General features: G+C 39.0%; 1 protein-coding gene across 2 annotated transcripts in view; it reads left to right on the forward strand.

The window, feature by feature from the left end:
* The first annotated feature begins 349 nt into the window (after window positions 1-349).
* The window catches only part of LOC139731801 (uncharacterized), a 98,694-nt gene continuing 71,384 nt past the window's right edge, over window positions 350-27,659 (forward strand). For both annotated transcript variants that reach the window (XM_071642676.1, XM_071642677.1), the window contains exons 1-2: window positions 350-1,003; window positions 25,441-25,674. In XM_071642676.1, coding sequence (XP_071498777.1) covers window positions 835-1,003; window positions 25,441-25,674 — 403 coding nt within the window. In that variant the 5' untranslated portion in view covers window positions 350-834. The remainder of the gene's footprint in view (window positions 1,004-25,440; window positions 25,675-27,659) is intronic.

Consider the following 27,659-nt stretch of genomic DNA (forward strand, 5'->3'; position numbering starts at 1 on the left):
TATACTCGATTCCACGGATTCGACTTGATTTTTCACTACTCGTCATGCAGTGTGAAGGTTGTATATCCAAAAGGAGTTTCTACAAGACTAGTCTGCGTAAAATTATCATAACATTAACCAGAGTGCTAGTGGAGGACATGACGGCCGAAATACGACAGCCAACCTTCGCAGCTCTCGACTTGGAAGTTACTAGTACGCGGAACCGCTCGCTGTATTGCGCACTGACTGTGTGGTGATGTGTACTAGGATTTCTGTGGAATAGGCTTCCAGCAGGCTAACACTCGCCGCGGAGCGAGTGCAATGCATCACCCTTGACGTTAGTAGTTGCGAGCATGCAAAATATTCGCAGCGCAGCTGGCTCAGCACAGCTAAACATTCTCGTGATCGTCGCGGCGTCGTTGGTCTGTGCAACTTTCTGTACAAAATTCCTGTTGTGTTGAGTGATAATAACACCGCTTTTGAACCCGTAGTCGTCAAAGCTATCGTGAATCGTCTTCACAGAGGAGTTTAATGACCCGCATCGATTCAGACTGGAATGCAGTTTAAATGACCGTGACGACACGCCGTATTCCAGTACACACTTTTCGTTTTATTCTCGATCTCGTAAGAGCATTTGAACTGTTTTCTCACTCAGCTCAGTGTGTTCTCTATGGACATGGAAATGGTGTATACAATCGTCATAGAACTCTATCTGATGTGACCGATTCGTCAACACTGACCTCCCCTGTTTTTCGAAGGCTAAGCTGGTATTTAAGTGAAGCTTTATAACGTTGTTTGTACACCGGCATACTTCAGTTTTAGGATCGTATCGTCCGAATCTGAGTGAAGTCCAGTATGAAGGAAAACGATGACAGCTCATCAGATTCAGACTCTTCTACGGCGACATTTATCATCAATGACCTCCCTGAGGAAATATTAGAACGCGTATTGGTACATCTTTCACCGTACGGTGAATTACAACTTGCCGCGCGCGTGTGTAAGCTATGGAGGCGGTTGATACAAGGTAGGCCTAATAGAAAAAGTGGGATTGTTGGATATCCATGACTTTGTAGGCCTTGTTGGGTAGACCCTTCTGTTTCTGTTCCGGTTCCGTCGGTATGCTCAGAATTAACTGTACTCCACCAACGTTATAACTAGTATGGTCGTTTATGTGCAGGACAGGAAAAGTGTTTCACATTTGAAGTCTATAACTTTATTTGAAGACTGTATATTGGATGTAACCCATGTGTCAATTATACAATGCCAATCAATGGATGAAACAAACGCGCCCATTCCAGTAGCTACATATGTAAAAGATCTTGGAGTAAATTATGACAAGAAGTTAGATTTTACTCATCATGTGGACACAATTTGTACTGCAGCGAATCGTTGGATTGGAATTATCAATCGTACATTTTCTACTTTCAATGAGAAAGGATTTATTAATAATAATAATAATAATACATACAATTTCTATAGCGCCGTTCTCCACTTTGATTAAATGCTCAAGGCGCTTTACAATTGTACATCAAAGCAAACAGATTGAAAATACAAGTACATCACAGTAATAGAAGACAATTATTCATTATTCAACTGTAAAAGTCTATTGTTCATCAGTGTGGCATCCTCATTGGAAGAAGAATGTTGTAAAAGTAGAGAATGTACAGCGTCGAGTTACCAGAATGATACGTCCACTTAGACCTTTGAGTTATGAAGCAAGACTTAAACATTTGAAATTGCCTTCATTGGCATACAGACGGCATAGAGCCGATATGATACAGATTTTTAAGATTGTGAATGGGATTGATGATATGAAGTCCTCAGACTTTTTTGAGTTCTCAGTTGGAGGAAGGACGCGTGGTCATAAGTTTAAGATGATGAAGAAACATGTTAAGTCCAAAGTGAGACAGTGCTCTTTTTCTCAAAGAGTTATTAGTGAGTGGAATAAGTTGCCATCATTTGTAGTCGACAGCCCATCCGTGAATAGTTTCAAGTCTAACTTAGAGAGGTTCTGGAGTCGAGACAAGAACAAATACAACCCCGATGGGATATTTTTTTGTCCATGTTATACTGCACAGCGCCTAACCAAAAGTTATTAATGTCATGTAATGACGACACCGAGGGGCAAATAAGTTAAGTATAACTTTACGCCCACATCCAAGGTATGTAAGGTATGTTAAGGTATGTAACGTTAGACGTGACTGTTTCCTCGTCAGGTTCCAGTCTACTGCTGTCCTATGTGGAAGAATTGTCACTAACTCAGTAACTCACTGTTCTAGACTTCAGTTAGGCCTATCTAACAACAGTACTACTACTAGTCAATAGTCCAATTCCGTAAATTATTTCTATACATATTGACTGTAGCTAGTCTCAAAGTTTAGTCGCATTGTCCTAGTAAATTTAATGGATAGGAGTCGGGACGTTTGTTTCAGTGTTTGAAATAAGAATTCTGATGAACCCACCCACAATGCCCACCTAGTAGAATCTAACGTTAGAGCCTGTCAGTGTCTAGTAGTAGTACAGTAGTACCCGGTACATGTAGTAATATAAAGGCACTGTCCACTGTTAAATTTAACCGTTACGGCGTAAGGGTAGAATAGGGTTCTACTCTAGAATCTTCTATGAACCGACGTTAGAAATAAATTTACATCAACCAACAACCACAAATCAAATTGATTTTATGTAATGATTTAATTATGTTCACCAAACTTATGACTAGACATCTAGAACCTCTATGTTGTTTATTTCAGCTGTGTTTGTAGACCAGTCAAAAGTGTCTAACGTTATACGGTGCAGTGAGTTCGTTTTTTTCTTCAAATTTCTGAATTTTCCTGATCTAATTAATATCCCAAGGCCTATTTGGGAGTGCTTAACATGAATCATATCTAACATTAACAACAGCAAAACAAAACTTTAAAGGTGCATAGTCCCGGTAGTGTAGAGGGCGCTGTTGATGATACTGCCGATCACCGTTAGCATTCATACGAAGATTACCGAAGTCGAGCTGTCATCAAGAGTAAAGTGCATACATGTACAATGAAGATGTTGCTAAGTAACATTGCCTTTGTTGTCTTCTCTGCGCATCGCGCAGTCTGTAGTAATGCTTGGGTGCGTGCATATGTGCTTGTTATTATGACATCACAAAAGAAGTTTGCTAAAGCTGTCATCCCCCTCAGCCGAATCATGAGCCGAACTGTGATCGGAACACTGACTAGATCTACAGTGAATCGGATTTCTTCGGACTCGGGGAAGTGGGCCACAGCATAAGCGCTAAAGAGGAGTCGATAGCATAGGTCTCTATAGGAAACTTGCGCCGTGCGCCCGCGTACGCATTTGACTAAACCACAGGGACCATGCACCTTTAATAAGTGCTCCTTATATGCTGTAAAGCCACCCTTATGAAGCAGTTAATTTGTATTGAAATTCTCTTAGATCTCCGAAAAGTTTTGAAGTTCTAGACCAGCCAAAATACACTTGTAAGTAAAATACTGTAATGAAGAAACAGTCACGTCTACCGCCAGTGTAACCGCACCAGGGCAATTCCATGGTAACTGACTTACTGAAGGATTTTCATGAAATTGTTTACAATCCATTGTAGTTTTGTGAATGAAAGCACCTGGGGCTTGTAATTAGCATTGATGAATGAGTTCATGAGAATGAAGAAATAGGTGGAAAGTTTTTCTCTCAAACTGTATTTCTTATCACATAGCAAGTGAAAATGTGTTGGTAACTGATGTTACGGAAAAAGGACATTGGAAATTATGGTGCAGATTTAAATGGAAATATCTCATGTCCCTGACTGCTAACCTTTATGTTTTTAATATGGCAATATACCTAGGTTCACTTAAGATATTTCCTTTAGCACCATGCCAATTTCAGTGAAGGCATGATGGTAACTAATGTTATGCTTCCATTTGCCATAGGGTTTACACATGCAAAATCATGATTGGGAATACAGTTTTGTGATGTTTTATAATTCTGACCTTTCAGAGTGATTTGTTTGATATGGAATCATACCTTGGTTCATCAATTACAAATACACAAATGAAATGAAACATAAGTCCATTTTCTTTGTGTTCTATGAAAACTTAAAGGTAAACATGTCAGTAACTGACGTTACACATACTTTTGCTATGGGGTTTACAGAGAACTAATTTATTTAACAGGTTATTATACTGCTGCAGTATATCAGTAACAATCCCAGGCATTTACTTAAAAACAAATGAAAACAAAATCTAAAGACACAAATGGGATGGGGCCCTTAGCAATAGGGGGAAAGCTCCCCCCCCCCCCCCCCCCCCGCCATAGCACAGTTGAGCAAAAATAATGTAAATGCACCAGAGGATATTTCTTTACATTTTTTGTCTTAAGAGTGAATGCTTATTTAACAGTTATGATTACAAAGAGCCATTTAGATTCAGCAGTTCCAAGTATAAATATTGACATAACTAAGGGTTTTGTTTTGTTTTTTTAAATGAACAGGAAAGTTTCTGTCTAGAGTGCCCCACCCATAATACCCTGCAGTACTACACAAAACACATATATTTTTTTTGTGTGAAAAAAAAAATATAGATCTTTCAGGTCATGGGGAAAAAACACATACAAATATCAACTCATAAATATGCATTTTGATATGTATGAAATCTACTTTTATATACCAGTATTTCTTTTTCTTTTCTTTCTTCTCCTTCAAGGCATTGTTAGGGCCACAAATAAAGAAATGATCTCCATCATCAATTGACTTAAATAAATAGTGTTACACTTTTGATATTTTTCTGTGAAGAAAAAACATTATGCTTTTTTGGTCAAATGGGCATTATTGGTTTATTCCTTGCTTGAAGTACTGTAAAAGTGGAAATTTTTGCGGTGTTGAAATTTTCGCGCATTTCGCGCAATCAGAAACTAGCGCGAAAATAAAAGCACGCGAATATTTTTGCTTGCCATATGTTCCTGTAGTTGATGTCTTGATACCGCGGAATTAAAAACACGCGAAACTCTTCTTACCTCGCCGAGCGCGAAAAATTAGTTGCGCGAAAATATCCACTTTTACAGTAATATAATTGTTTTTCTTTTCCTTTTCACTGGTATATCAAGGTTTCAAATACATCCCAGATACCAAGAAATACGTAGGACTTTGCAATGAAAGAATTCTAAGATCAATAGAAAAGAATCTTCCTGTTCATAATGTATTACAACATGTCCCTGCATGAATGAAATAAAGTAATCAACAAAATGAACAATTCTTTTCTACCCTAGAATCACCTCTCACTTTGAGCAACATCAGTGTTAAGTTTCAAACAGTAATGACAGTACAATGTACATGCCTTGGTAATGTGTGTACCATAATACAAGATGTGCCATATTAACTAAACCACACATTTACAGCTGTAAGTGCAAGTGAAAAAATATATCTGTTTGTGCATTTGCCTTAAGATAGAAACTTCACTTTAGAAGCTTCCAGAAAAAAAGAAAAATGCAAGCAAAAGCAATCATTAGTAAAGATTATAAAACTGTTGGTATACACCTGTACAAAAGCTTTTTAATAGAAAATGGTGGTTACCATGCAACCACATCATTGATTAGGCCTACAAACTTTGGTAGCTTTATCATCCCGTAGGACTGTAAATATATTGTATAGTAATTTGAGTGCATATTGCATGTGGTAAACCTAAACTTTCAGATGATGTAACCTTAAACTTTTGCTGAACCGAAAATCAAAAGCTCAAGCCAAAAATAAAATGATAATTATGATAAAGAGATAAATGAATAAATGAATAAAAAAATGAAATAAAATGACCAAAAAAATGCATTCATGGACATACCATGGTGATGATGTCATTCCCTATCAAAGGGATTGCTGCTCTTTCTTTATAACCTTAGACTTTCCCGATGTATTGAAATGGCCTTACGTCAAAAAATTTGCCTCGGTTATAATTACTATCATGGTAACTGACGTTACATACTGGTATATGACGTTTCGTTAAACTGACGTTACACATTTTGAAGTGTTCACTTTGACTCTCCAGTATGCCAAGTATCCTTATTTCTGGTATTAAAAGGAATGTATGCCCATATGCCTTCCTGGAAGGTATATGGGCATACATTAGAAATCCCAAGTTACACCATGTACAGCTCATTTATTTTGATGAATAAAGTTAAAAATTCCTTGTTTTTGGTAACTGACATTACATCCATCATTGTCAAACTAATTAAAAGTTTTTATCAAATCCTTTAAAGCAACCAGCTTTTTTTTTTCTATCATGTGGTAAAAGACTTCTCTGGTAACTGCATACTGTATAAAAGATTGTTGTTTAGAGTACTGGTAAAGTGGATATACAGAGAGTAAGTTATGTGACAATACACTCTTTCTTACCAGTACTATTGAGTTATAGGCATGTTTTGGCAGCCATTTTGAAAATCAAAATGGCCGCTTTTATTGAAAAACATAATGATTCTTAAAACTTCAACTCAAGTATTGTCTAAAAATGTATGGTGTTTGAAACAAATATCATTTTGAATTTTCGGCATCTGTGCCTTATATACTGTATACGCTATAATTTTCGCGTACATAAATTTTCGCAAATTGCCGATGTCACACATTTTCGCGAGTGGTTAAATTCGCGATTGGGGGACCAGAGAAAATATGAAGTGGCAAAGAAAGTGTGAATTTTCAACTTACAATGTACTAGCACATAAGAATGATACTAGTTACAGTATACACTGCATGAAAAAGACTTGCCAAACTCTGCGAACTAGTAAGTTAGAATTCAACATTTTTGAAGTGGAAAGTCTATTGCGCTAGATTTCTGACGAGTGGTCCCCTTGCGATAATGGATTGGCTCTCTACAGTATTCGTAAGTAGACGTGGACGTGCGTAAACAAGCTTAGCCAGTATGGTCTGTTAGGTAAGCCGTGACATGGTATTCTAGTACTGAAATGTTCGTATCGTCAAGGCAAGGGATTCATTTTGGAAGGTAATATTTTCGCGTGTTGTTAATTTCGCGAATAGCTCCCGACTCGCGAAATTCACGAAAATAAAACCCCCGCGAAATATATAGCGTATACAGTACCATGGAATTGCCCGCCAGCGACCCCAACCCGTATGAGTTACAGCGCCTTGCACCGGGATTACACCTCCACTTAGGCTCCAGTGTAGTCTTCACACAGAGACTTCAAATTTACTGTGAAACACCTCTGGGTGGTATTGTTTGTATTCTGAGACTGTTTAAGAACATTCCTCAGTTAATTGTATCCCCCGAACAGAGTTTGGAGGATACTATGGATTTGGCCTCGTCGCGCCACGTCTGCCGCCGCAGAGATTTTCTTGTGAGCGCTCTACCAGCGGCGTTTCTTTTCCGGTCATCTTCAAATTTGGCATGAAGGTGTATTATGGAAAGATGAAGAGGGCTATTGTTTTTGGTGATGACGCCCTCACTTGTTCCGTCTTTATACATGAAAAGGTAAATTCAATAGGGTCTGCTTGTGAGCACTCTACTGGCTGCAGTTCTTTTTCGATCATCTTCAAATTTGGCATGAAGGCGTATTATGGTAAGACGAAGACGCCTATTGTTTTTGGTGATGGCGCCCTCACTTGTTCCATCTTTAAACATGAAAAGGTAAATTCAATAGGGTCTGCTTGTGAGTGCTATATTGGCTGCAGTTTTTCTTTGATCATCTCCAAATTGGCATGAAGGTGTATTATGGTAAGACAAAGATGCCTATTGTTTTTGGTGATGGCGCCCTCGCTTGTTCCTTCTTTGTACATGAAAAGGTAACTTTTCAAGGGTCTCCTTGTGTGTGTGACGCTGGCCTTGTTTCTTGACCAATTTTTTTTCAGAAATGGTATGTAAATATATGATAGTCAAATACATCTATACCTATTGATAATGCTGCCCTCACTGTTCCACCTTTTACAGGGTCAAAGGTCATCTTGATCATGTCAAAATTTGCAAAAGTGCTTATTTATGCAATAACTTGATTGTTACCTGATAGATTTTATTCAGACTTGCTAGGGAGGAAAATGGGTGATCATTCTACATGAAGGACACAACAGTTTGTGGTGACGGTGCCCTCAGTGTTTCGACTTTGGATGCCAATGCTCATTTCTTGTGTGTGCTCTATCAGCCACATTTCTTATAAGATTTTCTTCAAATTTGGCAAAAAGGTGCATTATAGTGAAATGAAGATGCCCATATTGTTTTTGGTGGTGGCGCCCTCGCTTGTTTCGTCTTTACACATGAAAAGGTAAATTTTACAGGGTCTGCTTGTGTGTGCGACCCTGCCTTGTTTCTTGACCCATTTTTTTCAAATTGGTATGTAAATGTATCATAGTCAAATCTATACACCTTTACCTATTTTGGATTTTATTGTATCCTGCAACAGTTGCCATATCATACAAAATTCTGGCCTAAAAAGTAATCCAGATGGAGAATGGGAGACGGGATCGGGGGATACATGTGCTCGATTGCGAGTGCTTCTAGTTTAAAGTGAAGTCCATGTCATTTTCTTCAAACTTCCCATACCGTAACTTTGAATCATCCGAAACCCAAATATGCATTGTATATAAAACCACAGGTTCATGTACTTGTTTTTCTTCTGCTGGACTTCAACGCATATTTTGTGGTACAGTGCAGAAATGATACCGTTGGAGGATAAGGCCATGATAGGTAACAAAATCTTTAAGGGCAAATTTAAATCCCCATGATAATTCATTCAAAATCCTCTTTATTTTCTCCAAATTTGCAAGAATTGCAGAGAGAGGTACCCAAAACAAGGAAAATGTTTTAAAAATTGGGGTTTACAGTACACCCTCATTCTTGAGAAAGAAAACCACCGAAATCTATCAAATTCTTGTCAGGAGCATTTTCTGTTACTGTTAGGGGTGGGCTGAAGGAATAGGTTCATAGAACTTGTGCTGTACATTCAACACCCATGTCAATTTTATGACATTTGACCAGATTGTAGAAGAAACGTTACTTGATGCAGAACAATTGTAAAAATGGGTTGTTCGTGTGCTTGTTTCTGTGCTACAATGTGTAGCAGCACCCCCATGTGACAGGAATCATTGTAAGACCCCGAGATTTGGTCATAAACCTATCCAGGGAAGCCCTGATCGTGGGTTCAAGAATCTCATGCTGTACATTCAAAACCTAGATGTCATTTTTACAAAACTTGACAAAATTGTCGAAGAAGTCTTACTACAATCGTAATTGCAGAAAAACAATAAAGATGAGGGGTTTATGCTCATTTTTGTGCTGGCAACACCCACATATGACAGAAATCATCATAGGACCCAAAAATCTGGTTATATACCTAGATCCAGGTGCCCTGAGTGAGTGGGATTCATGAATGTCATGTTCTACATTCAAAACTCTTGTCATTTTCATGAAACTTGGTCAAATTGTAGACAAAGGGTTACTTAATGAAGAACAATTGTAAAAATGGGGGGTTCATGTGCTCACTTTTGTGCTATCAGTGCCTCCGTGCGACAGAAATCCTCGCAAGACCCCCAAATCTGGTCAGGAACCAATACAGGAATACTCTGAGCCTGATAGGATGGGTTCATGAATCTCATGCTGTACACTAAAAACCCCATGTATTTAAAAAAGAAGAAAAGAAAACTTGTCAAAATTGCAGTGGTAGGGTTGAAAATATTCAGGATGGAAGGTCCATATGTGTGTTTTTTAAGTTTTTTTTTTAAAATTTCGCTTACACAGTCCATAATGAGAGTGGACTCTACACTTACAAGTTTGTTTGTTTTACCCACTTGCTGTAACTGTGCAGAAAATGATACTGGAGGAAGAAGAAAAAATATTCAAGGAAATGGGAGTTTTGACATTACTCTGTCCTCCAAAGGAAAAACAATTAAGATATTGCGTTGATTGTAGATTGCATTGTTGGTTGTTGCAGTGGTTGGTACTACAGTGTGTGTTATACGTGTAAACTATGGTGATGTACCTTGAGTAATAATTTAATTATTTAATTCTTCGATTTTCCTTTTGTTACACTAGATTTGTTAATCAAAACTTAATATCTGAATGGATATCTGAATACATGTCTGGTAATACTTTCGTGATCTTGTATTTTGTAACCCAAAGTTAAAAAATGATATTTTTTTATTAGTTATGACAAATTTATTATACAGTGTAGATTTTAACAGAGATACTCAGATTGTTTTTAGTTGTTAAACTTAAAGATGAAATGTGTGCCTTATGTTTTGTTGTTGTTTTTAACACCTACCCGTAGTCTAGTAGACTAGTAGTCCCCGACTACATTGTACACTGTAGGTACCTTAGCACTCAACTTGACCATGTTGATGAACAGATAATGAACTGCATGTCTTAAAACAGATCTACTGAATGAAAATGGAAACGGCTCAGTTCCACTGCCAAGCTTCCCTATTCCGTCGATCAGTGCTGTGCTACCATGACCATGTATACCGTATGTGGCTCGGACCGCTGAACTTAGCGTACATGTATGAGTATAGTCGCCACGCGGGCCGAGCGATCAGGCCGCCCTGCACGGCCGCGGTGGGAAGCTGTCAGGTATCCGGAAGTACACCACACTCTAGCTTGATCTGCTAGTATCTCGGCAGCTCAGCTCAGCTACTGTAGCTCAGCTCATCACTCGTGCATGTGCTTCTACACTCTTTGTTGCATCACTGACCAACCTGCCCAGCTAAGATGCGCACAAACATAACTGAGGAACGTCCTTAAGGATCCTAGCTTCGCAGGTTGGTCGGTGACGTAACAAAGAGCATAGAAGCGCACACACGAGTGATGAGCTGAGCGAGCTGAGCTGAGCAGCTGCTAGTAGAGCGAGCTAGCCTACGTTTGGATATCTGACAGCTCTTCATCGTGGCCGCACTGGGCGGCCTCGCACGCCGACTGTACGCGTTACAATCTGTACGTACTAGGCAAAGTTCAGCGGTCTGAGCCGCATATACATGGTCACAATATAGCACAACACTGATCAACAGAATCGGGAAGCGTGGAACTGAGCTGTTTCCATTTTCACTCCATACAACTGTAGATCTGTTTTGTGACATACAGTTCATTATCTGTTCATCAACATGGTAAATTCGAGTGCTAAGGTAACTACAATTGTACTTGTAGGGCCTGTAACCCCTATAGTCGGGGTACTCAAGGTATGTACAATGTACATCTCCATAGTTTACAACACGCACTTTACCAACCACTGCAACAACCAACAAATGCAATCTACAATCAATGCCATTATATTCAGATTTGTTTTTCCTTTGTAGTCCCCGTCAGACTAATGCCAAAACTCCCATTTCCTTATATCTATTCATCTTCTTCTGGTATCACTTTCTGCGCATGGTTACAGTAAGTGGGTAAAAAAACAACAACAAACAGGCATGTCAAAGTGGAGTTTTCCACGCTTGCGTCCTTATAGGCCTAATAACATTATATGGCTGTGCAAGGGAAATAATAACAAAAACGCACATGGACCTTCCTTTCTGAATATTTACCCACCCTGTCACTGCAATTGCGATGTTTGTTTTTTTTTTAACATGGGGGTTTGAGTGAACCGCATAAGATTCATGCATCCTATCAGGGTATCCCTGCATTGGTTCCTGACCAGATTTGGTGGTCTTCCGATGATTTCTGTCGCAAGGAGGCGCTGTTAGCACAAAAGCGAGCACACGAACCCCCCCCCCCCCCCCCCCATTTTTACAATTGTTTTGCATCAACTGAGTAACCCTTCTTTTACAATTTGATCAAGTTCCATGAAAATGACATGGGTTTTGAATGTACAGAATGACATTCATGAACCCCGTCTAATCAGGGCACCCACGATAGGTTTATAACCAGATTTTGGGGTCCTAGGCTTATTTCTATCATATCGGGGTGCTGCCAGCAGAAAACTAGCACACAAACCCCCACTTTTTATTGTTTTTTTCTGGAATTGGTAAGCCTTCTACAATTTGGTCAAGTTTTGTGAAAATGACATGGGTTTTTAATGTACTGTGTGAGATTTATGAACCCACCCTGTCAGGGCATTTCTGTATAGGTTCCTGACCAGGGCCCCATTTCATAAAAGATGTTAGGATGACAACTCTTGCTGGAATGACCACTTTCCACAGCAAACAGCCAATCAGGAAGCTGTATTCTTGTTGTTACCATGACAATAGTCATTCCAGATAAGAGTTGTCATCAAATAAACTCTTTATGAAATGGGGCCCAGATTTTGGGGTCTTACAATGATATATGTCGCTTGGGGGGCACTGCTAGCACAAAAACATGCACATGAACCCCCACTTATTATTGTTTTTGTGGAATTAGTAAGCTACCTTCTACAATTTGGTCAGGTTTGGTGAAAATGACATGGGTTTTGAATGTACCGTATGTCCCACAAAAAATTACACTTGGACCCTCCGCAATGATATCTTTAAAAATAGTGAATCAATCCAAGTACAAATGGTCAATTCCAGCGTAACGGACATGACATTCAGACCACTTTATTGTGATTCAAACCATCACACAGTGAAATTGGGAGTCTCCAAAAGATTCTAATTGAGTTTATCAGACACATTTAAGTATATGTAATGTACACAGAAAATTTCGTGGAAATTTATCAAGTGGTTGTTGAGAAATTGCATTTTTAGCGAGCGTAACGGACATGACACTAAATGGACAAGGCATTTTGATCTACTTACCATTATGAAAATTCCTGTGAATTTTTGGATAAGATGCAGCTGGTTTGGGTCTTGATTAAACCTTTAGGTCATGCTTTACTCATAAAGTCCTAATTTAGAGTAGTTTTACTGTTCATTCTTTTTTAATAGTTTAAAATACTGCGTAACGGACATGACACTTCGAGTGTAACGGACATGACAGTTTTGTCCACTTTTTGTAAGCTAAGATAATTTTTTTATTACAAGGTATAGCAGATGTTCAATTGTTGGCATAGTAAGGTTAGAACATAGGGACACATATCATAACTGCAATCATGTAATATTTCTTATATTTATATCATTTTAGGGGGATTAGTCTTTGTATATATTTACAAAACAAACAAATATAAAACAAATTCGCTCCTGCACCAGCTAGCTACAATTAGTGACAAATTTCCAGTTACTACCACCCACCATAGCAAAACAGGACATATTACTATCTTATACTATGGTTATTTTTTTCTTAGTGGCCTAATATTTGATACTTAGTATTATACACTAGCGTAACGGACATGACACCCTTGTAAGGTGAACCATAGTTTCACTTCTTTGTTTCAAAATAAAAAGATTAAAATAACTGCACACTGCTAACTACATTATGTTCTTGAACAAAACATCAAAAAGTCCTTTTATTGCAGGTTTCAGTGATCTAACAGCTACTCTAAAGCACATGGAGTACAATGCCCAGAGTACCACAATGACATACAAATTTTTGTACATGTACAACACAGAAGACCATGTCTCCATATCTGCGGATAGGCAGAGAAAACAGAACGAACCAGATCTGTATGAAATAAAAAGTTTGAATACAACATCATTAAAATGCACTCAGGATTGCATCAACTTTTATGCAATGAAACAGGACCACAAAACTGTTTGGTACCATTATCAAATTAGTGTTACCATCTGAAAGAAATAAGGTATGTAAATTTCATTTCTGCAAAGTTCTTTCATTTGGCATCAATGTCATCCTTGGAGTAGAATCATCCTCTGTTATCCAATCTTGGATAGACTATTGTAAAAACTACCACTGCTAGTACCAGTACTTTATCATTGTCAACAAATGCTTTCTTTTCTTGGCTATAGAGTTGAATGATCAAGCCCCTTTTTTCAGAGAATTTTCACAACATATAATCCATTTCCATGTAGAGTGGTCACCTGGGCAACAAAGTATTTCTTGTTTTCTTCATGGCAAATTCAACTCATACAAATTGTATTTAATCAACTTATTGCTTGCTTAGGCACTTCTTAAGGCTTGCCAGAGTGGTGTACTGGTTACATTATTCCCACCAGCTTGTGAGTAGGACTTTTTGAAATACTGGATGCTTTCCCTACCAACTGGTTGTAAATGATTATACAGTCATTACAGTGTACCTTTCAGTGGATAAACATCTTCTCATAGCATCTCAAAATTGTGCTTTTTGTATGATGCTGAGCGCTGTCATATATACCGGTATATCCCTTGGCATAGAGGTACATCTAGTTTAGTTGTATTGATGAAATGGATAGGTACACATGTAGCATTCAGACTGACTTTCTCTGACGATAGAGCTACAATGTATTGTCAACACGCTTAATAAAGCAAACAATTCCATTCTCAGCCCTCTTGGCAAGTGATATCTCATTAACGTGCCACTGAAGGTGTGGATTTATAGAGTCATAGAGATGAGAGAGGTACATGTATGGATGCAGCACAAACTTTAAAAAAAAAAAAATTATGAGGCAACACTATCATTGAAGACATTGATGCTGGTGACATTTGGATTCTTTGTTGTTGTATCATCAGTGATCATGTTCATTGGATGCACGAGGATCCATTTGTGCAGGAGTTCCTGGCTGTTGTGTTGACTCCATGGCAGATATGTGTTAAATGTGGTCTACGATGTACTTATATGTAGAAAGCGCTCATTTTAAGTATTGAAGGGAAGGCCAACAGTGAAAACTCCATTGTCTAAATACTCCTTGGAATGACAGCTGCTGTTTATCAGTCAGGATTACAAGAGGTGGGAATGGATCAAACCGGTGTAAGAGGGGAGCAAGATCATCTAAAATCAACAGTCTTCCAGTGGCAGAAAGCAAAGTCTGCTTGTTTTTGTTTTATTGAGTGATGTGCAGACTTAATTATTTACTAAAGTATAGAAATGTCCTACTATCCTCAAGCAATTAAAACTAATCACCACCCTGTTTCTCTGGGCCACAGTGTTATTTCTGCCACTTGTCTAATATGAGGTGTCATGTCCGTTACGCCATTTACAGGAAAACTAGAAGTGATATAGAAAAGTGGTTTCCACACATGCAAGGGGATTCAATCCTAACATAGAAAATGAATTTGCAGCAACTTTACACTAATTTCCTCTTGGCTATGAAAACTTATAGTAAAAAACGTAACGGACATGACACTTCAAATGTTATAGAAATCACACAACTTTGAGGATCAATGGGTCAAAAACTGATGAATGCTAAGGAAGTTGGTTGTGATTTTCCGTTGATATATGCACTGGACTATAAATTTAAAAGCTGAACAAGGCCTCTAGGACATATCTGGCCTTCTTTAGAGACAGGAACACTAAACTCTTTAAAAATAGCCAAATTTTTGCGTCATTGCAACACATCATACAGTATTTTCATTGACTGAGAAAAATACAAAATTTTGTAATGACAAAGATGCAACTAGTGAAAAATGAAAATATATATGTTACTTTTTTAGAATATTTGAGAACTTAAGTGAAACTCAAAACTTCATTTTTTCACCAAAGTGAACATTTCTCATGGAATTGCCCAAATACAGGGTGTGAAACTATAACTCATTGCTCACATCTTACAGAAAACCCCATTCGATTTGCGCCAGTGGTCAAAGAGAAATGAGGAATTTTGTAGAGGATGTCAAGAATCTCTTCCCTCCAAGTTCTGTCTATTGTTTTCACACGCAAGAGCATCCAAGTGCTAAACTTGGAAGAATAAGACTCATGACATGCTTTACAACAATCCACAATTCTCTGTGACCGCTTAACCAAATTGAATGGGGTTTTCTGCAAAGTAGAGCTAAGATGTTATATTTTAAGACCCTGAAGTAGCGTTTACACAGTTTAATCATATTGGGTGTTATCAATGCGAAAATTTGATTGTAATCTTTTTGAGGGGACAGTTTGTACAGCATGAGATTTATGAACCCACCCTGTCAGGGCATTTCTGCATAGGTTCCTGACCAGATTTTGGGGACTTACAACTTGTACGACGATTTATGTCGCATCGGGGCGCTGCTACAATCTGTAGCACAAAAACGAGCACATGGCCCCTAATAAACCCTAATCTTAAAACCTTTTCCTTATTTTGGGTACCATTCTCTGCAATTCTTGCAAATTTGGAGAAAATAACATGGATTTTGAAAGAATTATGGGGATTTCAGTTTGTCATTGCAGGGGCCTGTCTTATAAAGACTTGTGATAGAAATCAATCACAAGTTTTTTGAGAGCTGCAATGCACGTTGCGATTGATTTGGGGACTTGTGATTGAGTTGAAGGCCTTATAAGACGGGGCCCGGATTTTGTTGCCAATCATGGTCTTGATCCTGTAACGCTATCTATCATTTTGGTCCTGGACTACAGATTGTCATATTCTTCAAAGTCCCGTAGAAGAAAAACAAGCACATGAACCTGTGGTTTTATATTTGGGCTTTGGATGGGTCAAAGTTACGGTACATGGAAAGGTTGAGGGAAATGACATGGACTTCACTTTAACTGAGGAACGTCCTTAAAAAAGAAATCCACGACCTATACAAAGATTATTCATAATATAGTTAGGAAATCCAGGATTCCGATGAGCTTAATAATATACCTCACTTCATAACCGTTGCAGCAAACAAGATTTTTACATTTGGGAATATTTTCAGCCAAACAGTTCAAATTGCTGTACGGAATCGAAATCAATCACGTGACCCGATGACGTTTCACCCTCACATTGCTCGAGCGAAGTTTATTTGCGGAGGAGCTTAGGAGGAGGTCAATACACGTACAGTACCTTGCGCAACTGTGTTATGGTATACACTGAGCTGCATGCATGATATGCATGCTGTTCGACATCGTGCGTGCATCATAACATTGAGCGAAGATGCCGATGTGTCAGGCATACGGGCGTACGAATAAGCCTGGGAAAGGCAAGAAAAAGAGCTTCTTTCAGATACCAAATCCAGAAATGGAAGGGAACGGTGTGCAAAATGGCTCAGCAACATACAAATTTAATCCAAATCGAGTCGTATGCGAAGACCATTTTGAGTTGCACTGGTTCCAGGATGACATTCGTGCGCGCGTGATGGGATATGTGCATCAGCACTGCCAGCAGCGGCAGCCCTCTCGGTCAGTTCTTCTTGATTCCACTCTGGTTGGAAAGCATATCCAGGTGGACCCGACATGACACTTGCAGTAAAACCACATAGAATGAACGTACGGCAATAAACGGAAATTAACAAAATGGGCGCTAATTAGAGCAGAGAGAAAATTATAAACGAAAGAACAAGCGATGTATGAACTGCATGCTGTACGTATGTATATGGTTCACGGTGTAGTGGGACGCGACGCGACGCATGCTGTGAGCTGAACGCTGAACGCTGCGACAACACACGTACATACACACACACTCACACATAGTACTTTATACAAGTGGCACACACACACAATTTCTGTGGCAAGGGCAGGCAGCGATCGTAGAAAACGGAAGTGCAGGTCGTACGTCATCAGGAATTGCATTGTGGTAGAGAACAGTCTCGCTCACTTTTAATGCGTCTCGCAAAATGAAAATATTAAACAAAATGATTAAAAATATTTTCTGTCAAATATTTGTGAAATTAAGAATATATCTGAGCGTTTCATATTTTTGTCTTTCATTTGAGCATGACTTTATGTAGTCCCGGATTTCTTCTTTAAGTCTGCTGTAACAAATCAGTAATTTATATTCTGAACACCATTTTATCGCAATGTTGTAACTTTTGTTGAAAGTTGAAAGTAACTACATGTATGTTGTACATGTAACTGTGTTTTACTGTATCTTGCGCCCTCTTTGCCTGCACTTACCATTGTCTTAACTATACACAGCCCAGTGGCTGTTAAAACACGACAGCGCTGTACCAAGAAGGTCCAAACCACAAAGGGAAAATGTCGATAATGTTGGGTTTTCATTCTTGACATCATTTTTGTCGAGCCCACGGGAGGTCTTCGTCTGTAACACTACAAAAACTTGAATAACTCTCTACTGAAGACTATAATTTCAATCAAACTTGGAGGGAAGAGTGGTTATAGCAAGGAGGTTTAAGAGATGGAGTTCCAACTGGCTGTAATTATTCAAACAGCTGCCATTTTCTATTGATGCACAAAAGAATTCCACAGGTGCACTTGTGCCTTTGATTATCTTATCAGGGTTCCATGTCACCGTCTTTTTGAGCAATCTGAAGATTCATTTTAAACTCTAACATTATATCGTCTATATTCTGCTTGTTTATTTGTCAAATAGAATGAATGTTCCCTTAATAATAAAGCATATGAAACAAAAGTAAATCCCGTCTAAGATTATGTGCAAAAATGTAAACCTGAGCTGTATGTCGTGAAAATATTTGAAACTGTACTCTCACTACAAAGCTGATTTTATCATCTTTCCGATCGCTTCCGACAAATGAAACTGATATGGTATAATTTTCGAATATATAAGTTCTTTATTCATTTATATGTTACAGATGAGTGTAAAGTCATGTAAAAACAAGTAATTTTAATTTTCATTTCATCAATTTTTGTACAATTTTTATTCGCACATCCCCGTGCCTGTACTTATAATGTGCCACTTGTGTTCTAAGTACTCACTACGAAGGGATGGCGAAAAGCAGTTACCATCATAAAGACATATCTTCCTTTGAAAGTGACGAGTCATGATACAATGCCACATGAATCAATTGTCTTCCTATCTGTGAGGCAGCTCCAGTTTAGCACATACTTCAAATATTTCTGAGTGGTGGCATGAAACATGGAATCAAAGGGAATGAGACTGTTGTTACTCCATTTCTCAAACCTCCTTGGTTTAAAGGGATCGTATAGTTTTGGTTGGGACCTAATTTCAGGTTTCTAACATTTTTTTTTGGTGAGATAATGAGAAACCTCTTATGAAATATGAAAGAGGCTGTAATTCCATGAGGAAATCAACATTTATTTGATGAAAATTGGTTTTGAACTGGCTGAGATATCCAAAACAGAGCGATTCCAATAAAGTGTGGGACCCACACTTTATTACGATCGCTTTTTTTGTCCCCGCCGAACGAGTTCGAGCAGGGGACTATGAAACGGGCTCCGTACGTGTGTGTGTCTGTGCGTCCGTCTGTCCGTGCGTCCGTCCGTGTGTGCGTCCGTGTGTGATCAAAATGTTAAATTTGCTACTTCTCTGTCATTTATGAGCCAATTTTGATTCTGTTTGCTTTATATGATAGCACTACATGGGAGCTTTGAAACTTGTACACAGAATTTCAGTTGTGACCTTTGACCTTGACCTTTGACCTATATTGTACATTTTGCTACAAAATGCTACTCCTTCGCCATTTCTAACCCGATTTCGATTCCGTTTGCTTTATGTGATGGCACTAGGTGAGGGCTTCAAAACTTCTACACAGAATTTTGACCTTTGACCTTGATTTTTGACCTATATTGTACATTTTGCTACAAAATGCTACTCCTTCGCCATTTCTAACCCGATTTCGATTCCGTTTGCTTTATGTGATGGCACTAGGTGAGGGCTTCAAAACTTGTACACAGAATTTTGACCTTTGCCTTCTTTGACCTTTGACCTTGATTTTTGACCTGTATTGTACATTGGCTACAAAATGCTACTCCTTCGCCATTTCTAACCCGATTTCGATTCCGTTTGCTTTATGTGATGGCACTAGGTGAGGGCTTCAAAACTTTTACACAGAATTTTGACCTTTGCCTTCTTTGACCTTTGACCTTGATTTTTGACCCATATTGTACATTTTGCTACAAAATGCTACTCCTTCGCCATTTCTAACCCGATTTCGATTCCGTTTGCTTTATGTGATGGCACTAGGTGAGGGCTTCAAAACTTGTACACAGAATTTTGACCTTTGACTTCTTTGACCTTTGACCTTGATTTTTGACCTGTATTGTACATTGGCTACAAAATGCTACTCCTTCGCCATTTCTAACCCGATTTCGATTCCGTTTGCTTTATGTGATGGCACTAGGTGAGGGCTTCAAAACTTTTACACAGAATTTTGACCTTTGACTTCTTTGACCTTTGACCTTGATTTTTTACCTATATTGCACATTTTGCTACAAAATGCTACTTCCGGTGGGGACATATATTACGCACCGCGTAATTTCTACTTTTCCTTGTTTACTTTGTTTTTGGATGTTTCAGTCATTTCAAACCTGATTTTCATCAAATAAACTTCGAATTCCTCTTAAAATGGTGTGCTCTGTACTACTTCATAAGTGGTGTCTTGCAAAAACTTTAAAGCCCAATTCTCATCTCCACCAATACTGTACCATCCCTTTAAAATACAAAGTCACACATTAGGGCCCAATGTCAAGTTTTTACGGCGCATTTCGATTGTGGCTCATAATTTTTAATGTATGTGTCCGTTTGTGATCAAAGGTAGATGGTAGGTGTCCCTTGAGGAGTTCAAGGTCACCACAAGGTCAAAGGTCACAGACAGGGGTCAATGAACTTGTAGGGCCCAATGTTAAGTTTTTACAGCGTGTTTCGATTATGGCTCCTAACTTTTGATCCCTATGTCCATTTGTGTCCAAACTTGGATGGTAGATGTCCCTTGGGGGAGTTGAAGGTCATCAAAAGGTTAAAGGTCACAGACAGGGGTCAATGAACTTTTATGGCCCAATGGCCCAATGTAAAGTTTTTATGGCACATTTCGATTATGGCTCATAACTTTTGATCCCTATGTGCGTTTGTGACCAAACTTGGCTGGTAAATGTCCCTTGGTGAGTTGAAGGTCACCACAAGGTCAAAGGTCATAGGCGGAGTCAATGAACTTCTGGGAGTTATAAAAATATTAATTTCTTCTACGTGAATGGGTGAGACACATTTTGGCACTTGCCGTATTTTACCCCAGAAGTGGTAGTGGAAAAAAAATAGAATGAAACCTTTAAGCACATGTGCTGAAGACCTTCCTTTAATTTGCTTGTCAGCTGAAGAACACCGGAAGTGCAACAGGGCCCTGTTTCTTAAAAGATGTTAGGATGTCAACTCTTACTTGAATGACAACTACCCATAGCAAAAGCCAATCTGGAAGCTGCATTCTTGTCATTACCGTGACAACTGGCATTCCAGCAAGAGTTATCAACTTTTTATGAATTTGTGCTAAAGGCCTTCTTTATTTATTTATTTATTTTTTGCTTGTTAGCTCATGAAACCCGAAAATGCCCCCCGCCCCCCCACACACACACACAAAATGTTGCACTGGCCATGTAAAATACCATCATATTTCACATACACACACACACACGCACACTTATGCGGTTGCACAGCACACCAACACGTTATTTCTACATGACTGGCCCCTGTTCAATTTCTACATTTGTGGGTGACTTTCTACTACATTTGTGGTTGATGTATTTCTACATTGTGGGCATTTCCACATTTGTTGGTTCAACAAGGTCGTAGGTTTGAATCCTGCCCAGGTACATTGTATGTAAGCCCATGATTTTTTTTATAATGGCTAGAAACGTCTATGACTAAACACTGATTAATTCAGTGCTTATTTACATTGATTAAAGACAAGTTGTCAATCAGTTGTAATAAAAAGAACTTGATGCAAGAATTAATTTGTATTTAAAAAGAGGAATTCCAGTTCAGTACCACATGCATGTACATGACATGTGTATGTTGGTCTCGTAAGAAAGTGAAAGCTTATTCAAGAATACCACACTGAAAATTTTATAAAAATCAAGTAAAATGTTATAAAATTGTGAAGTTTTGCTAGTTTCTGCAGAACAGTTCTCATACAAGTTGATATAAAAATGCAAATGAGTGAACTGAGGATGTCATTGCCACCTAAATTTTCCATTGATCATGTACAAAAAATGAAAATTCAGTGTGTCTGTTATCGTAGCGTAAAAATGTTATTCCCAGTGGTTGAATTATAACAGAATAACTAGAAATTTGATTGTATCCCCTGGCACTGGAGAGGGCACAGAAACCATCCACCAACAATATGACCTTTGACCCTATAAAAGACAGCACACTGAAGGCAGCACTTCCAAAATAAATAAGCTTGTAGATGATATCATGGTAGAGCGTCTGACCGAATTTGAACAAAATCTGTCAAGAAATGTAGCCTATAGAGCGCACATAAATCATCCATCAACAACAATATGACCTTTGGCCCTATGAAAGACGGAACACTGGGAGCGCACATACAAAATCTATAGGCTTGTAGATTACATCATGATAAACCTCCATACCAAATTAAAACAAAGTCTGTTAACAAATGCAGCCCTCAGAGCGCAAACAAACAATCCAACTATATGACCTTTGACCCTATAAAAGATGAAACACTTGAGGCAGCAGATCCAAAATCTATGGACTTGTAGCCTATATCATGGTAGACCTTCATACCAGATTTGAACAAAATCCATCAAGAAATGCAGCCCATAAGGCGTACACAAACCATCAATCAACAATATTACCTTTGACCCCATAAAAGACGGAACACTGGGCGGCACATCCAAAATCTATAGACTTGTAGCTCATATCATGGTAGACCTTCATACCAAATTTGAACAAAAACTGTTCAGAAGTGTAGCCTAAAGAGCGCACACAAACCATCCATCAACAATATGACCTTTGACACTATAAAAGACGAAACACTGGGGGCAGCAGATCCAAAATCTGTAGGCTTGTAGATTATGTTATGGTAGACATTCATACAAAATTTGAACAAAATCTGTCAAGAAATGTAGCCTATAGGGCGCACACAAACCATCCACCAATATGACCTTTGACCCTTTAAATGACTGAACACTGGGGGCAGCACATACAAAATCTATAGGTTTGTAGATTACATCATGATAAACTTCCATACCAAATTTGAACAAAATCCATCAAGAAATAAAGCCTATAGAGTGCACACAAACCATCCATCAACAATATGACCTTTGACCCTAAAAAAGACAGAACACTGAGGGCAGCACATCCAAACTCTTTAGACTTGCATCTCATATCATGGTAGACCTTCATACCAAATTTAAACCAAATTTAAACAAAATCTGTAAACAAATGTAGCCTATAGAGCGCACACAAACCATCCATAAACAACATGACCTTTGACCCTAAAAAAGACGGAACAATGGGGGCAGCACATCTAAAATATATAGGCGTGCAGATTACATCAGGATAAACCTCCATACCAAATTTTAATGAAATCTGTTGACAGATATGACCTCTAGAGCGCACACAAACTATGCACAAAAATATGGCATTTTACCGTATAACAGACAGAATACTGGGGGCAGCATCACCCAAAGTTGTAGGCGTGGAGACGTTACTAATATGAACCTCCATACAAAATTTCAAAGAAATCCGTCCAGATTTGTGGCTGCTAGAGCACACACAAGAATGTGACGTGGCGGAGACGGCGACGTAACGCTGCTGAATCAAAAGTATCCTCCAAGCGTATAATACATCTGGGGATACAATGCTGACTGGGCCCTGTTTTATCAAAACATATTATAAAATGGGTTCAAGAATGTAGCCAATAGGAAGCGCTGAAATGAGTCACGTGTGCTTCCTTTATTCTAGTCCCATTGCGGCTCCTTTGAATTGCATGCATACGCGCTGTCAATTCTGTAAACAACTTCTAGTTCGGGCTGCCGGCCGGCCGGCCGGCCTTTCTTCCCACGTGCATAACATGTGTGGCGTACGTATACTCTACTATACGTACACTTTGTACAGTACAGTAGACCAAGCGTTGTGGGACCGGACGCGTACATGGAGTCACTTTGAAGGGCAAATCCAACGATTTAGCAGGTTAATTCTCACGCCATTTCAGAGTATGTTGTCTAGTAGGCCTATATGAGGAGTCTATATCAAGTCTTTAAGGTAAAGGGTGCATATTCTATGTAAAATAAGTAAGTTTTCATGCGGGAACTTAAGTGTCCGGAAACCCAACCCCCCATCATACTTATACTGTATGTGCGGGATTTCCGAGTGCGACATGCGTAAATGTTTGGGACGAACATCTTCGGACGTCTGACCCACAAAGGTACGTGAAAAATGCTGAAAAATGCTGTTAGTTTTAGAATTTTCGACCCATTTTATAAAACAAATGATGCACAGGATTATTTCGTGGCGTTAGTGGAGGCGTAGCTCACTCTCGGGTATTTACAATGTAGTGCAACATGCACGAGGCGAAGCCGAGTGCATGTTTCACAATTGTAAATACCCTCGAGTGCACTATACGCCTACACTAACGCACTCTATCCTGTGCATCATTTGTATAACATCGATTTTAAATTTCCTTACCACAGAAGCTGCCATAGACTTTACAGTCTAAATCAAATATAAAATCAATTTTAACTCCTCATAAAACAGGGCCCAGATATGTTAGATATGTCAGGATTTGAAACTGGGGCATTCTTCCATTTGAGTAAAAAAGTGAATATTTCAAAATAATTGAGTACCAACTAACTACAACTGTATGTGGCAAGTTGTGAGGGGAAATTGAGCACAGAAAATGGGATTCCATCTGGATTTGAACCTGAGACCGCCTGAGCTAGCCCGGTGCTCTACTGACTGATGACATCATCACTTTGCTATTCGCATATTAATATTGACTGTTCGAGAACTGTTTCCAAAAAAAAAAAAATTAGCACGACTTCAAAATGTTGTAACTTCCTTATTTTTCATCCAATTTTGATCAAATTTCCATTCTTGTGTCAAGAAAATTGTACTCCTTTTCAGACTAACTTTCAACTACATGTACTGTAAAAGTGGTTTCTTTCAGGTACAGATACTTTCGCGGTTTCCATCGGTGCAGACTTTTTCGCGTGTGTTTAAATTCGCGGTCGGCAAAATCTGTGTATTCACAGTCGGCAAAAACTGTTTTATTTTGCACATGAAAAACCCAAACTGTAATCCAATTATTCTTTCATTTATCAAATAGAAATCAAAATTAAATGCAGGCTTACCTGAAATTCCATCTCTCGAGTACTTTATAACATGCTTGTTCCTACATTTGTACATTACGCGGTATCGCTGTGTGTATGTTGACCATCAATACACTCAATGCGCGGAATCTTCGTGTGTGCAAGTGCGCAATAGCGTTGTAACAAGCGGCGAGTTCAAAACATTTTCGTGTGATGTTTAATTCGCGGTTCAACCTCAAAGCGTGAAAAGCGCGAAAATAAAACCACCGCGAAAGAAACCACTTTTACAGTACACTGGAATTCCTCTTTAATGTGCAGTACCCACTGCATGCTGTAAGGATTAGAACCAGCACTGGCTGTTGGGGGAGGCTGGGTGGTCTAGTGGACAAGACGCCTGTCCGCTGATCATGAGGTCGTACCATTGTAGGTTTGAATCCTTCCTGAGTAATGTGTACCCATTATTATTTTTTTTTATCATGACTACTAAACACTGATTGATTTTGTGTTTTTTTCGTCAATGAAGGGCAATTTTGTCAAGCAGTTGCAATCACAGGACTTTATGGTTAATTTCATTTAAGTATTTTCTACACTGACTTTTTTTCCCCACCACAGGGGTCATTCTTAAGCGGAAACAGTCCTTTGTCAATGCTGCCTGTGAGGGAGTCCTCAAGTGGAGCTCTTGTGAATGCCCCTCTACACCAGTGACAGGACGTAATTCGCACAGTGTGGTGTATATGAATGGCAAGGTTTTTATCTTTGGTGGCTGTTCTGGCTCTCGAACTGCCTTCAATGACATGTGGCAGCTGGACCTATGTGGGCGTGAATGGACAAGAGTCTTGGCCTCAGGTAAGTACTGTAGAAGCTGTTATTTTTGTGAGGGTGTAGTTTTTGCGAATTTTGTGAATCGCAGTTGGATCACAAATTTAAAGGAATAGTACAGTTTTGGTGGAGATGAGAATTGGGTTTTTAACTTTTTGCGAGATACCAAGAAAACAATTATGATATAGTACAGAACATACCATTTTAAGAGGAAGTCAAAGTTTATTTGATGAAAATCGGGTTTGGAATGACTGAAACATCAAAAAACAAAGTAAAACAAAGCGATCGTAATAAAGTGTGGGTCCCACACTTTATTAGAATTGTTCTTTTTTGATATCTCAGCCATTTCAGAACCAATTTTTATCAAATAAACGTTGAATTCCTCATAGAATTACATGCTCTTTCACATTTTATAAGAGGTTTCTCATTATATCACCAAAAAATGTTAGAAACCTGAAATTAGGTCTCAACCATAACTGTACAATCCCTTTAAAGTAGAAACATAATTCTTGGATGGTTTGAGAACCCGTCTTGCACCATTTCATATTTGCTTGCAATATCTAGTCTACCAAGAAACTTACCTGGCTGACGCAATTTACTGGGATGATGAGTTGTTCAGAGTATTTCTACTATTACCATATTTATACAAAGGCACACGTTCATTTTGCATGCACGCCAAAGAGGTTCTTTGATGAGCGCGTTGTATCAACTCGGCCCATAACTTCGGCCAGCCAGAACGCGAAGCGCTCCCATAGTACAGCACTCTACAATCCAAAGGGACAACTTTGCCCGCTATCAAAGCGAGGCTGAGTTGTCCTTGAGTCTAAGTTAGCCTGACCCCGTTCTGAGACTGCGGCTCTGGCAAACCTTTTTGGTTAATATTTCGCATTTCAATCATTATGCCTCTGCCAACGAAGTGGCCGGAGGCATTATGTTTTCGGGTCGTCCGTACGTCCGTCCCGTTTTGTTTTTGTCGATATCTCAAGAACCGTGAGGTGGTTTTGCATCAAACTTGGTATGAGGGTTTATCTTTTAGTGATCGTGAATTCTGTAATCTCATTGGTCAATCAACCACTTACAAAATATATCCCGTATTACGTGGATATGACGTCATGATACTGTATTACACAGCCAGCTGCGCGTGTACCAAAGACGCTTATAGGAAAGTGCGCGCTAATCCTGTACAAAACAAATGGACAGCGCGTGGTCCTCAAGCGTGTTGCGCACATAACCTGAGACCACTAGACGCTTGATAAACAACAGCAACTTATATCTATCTGGCTACTGCACTGCAGTATCTTATGGCGTGTACGTGTACGTATTTGTATGCGCGCATCGCATGCAGTAATCAGCTCGCGAGACGTAGGCCTAAGTCAACATGGTCATGGCTGACAGCCGGCGATTTCAACATCATTCACGAGGGGAAATCAGCGAGAAGAAGGTTAGCACTTACACTAAAAGATAAAATCGTTACCCCCTGCTTGTTCTTACGAAATACGGGAAATATCTACGGTCTGGTGCCATATTCCATTCGTCCTTCGGCCTCATGGAATATGGCACCAGACCGTAGATATTTGCCCGTATTTCATGAACAAGCAGGGGATAACTAATAATATCCTGGGGGAATGATACTTTGTTTGGATTTTAGGGTCACAGGGTCAAAGGTCAAATGTCACATGTCATTGTGAAAAAAAGGTTGAAATTTCATGTTTTTCGCCATATCTCGCAAATGGTTCAAGGTATCTTCATGGAACTTAGTATATATGCATGTACCGATGGGCAGTGATTATCTAGGGAAGTTGGGGGTCATGGGTCAAAGGTCAAGGTCAACTCCTCAAAATATCACTACTTTCCTTATATTTATGGGTCTGATCCAAAAATCAAGGGAGCGCGACGGGACGGAAATTGAATGGGTTTTTTATTTAAAACAAAAAAAGTTTAAGTGTTAGCAGCCATTTATTACTACAAATGTGTTAAGCTTACATGAAGACATCACACTGCACTATGGACAA

Source organism: Diadema antillarum, unplaced genomic scaffold (genome assembly GCF_040938485.1).
Source record: "Diadema antillarum isolate AM-2024a unplaced genomic scaffold, OU_Dant_1.0 seq00000385_RagTag, whole genome shotgun sequence".
Taxonomy (NCBI): Eukaryota; Metazoa; Echinodermata; class Echinoidea; order Diadematoida; family Diadematidae; genus Diadema; species Diadema antillarum.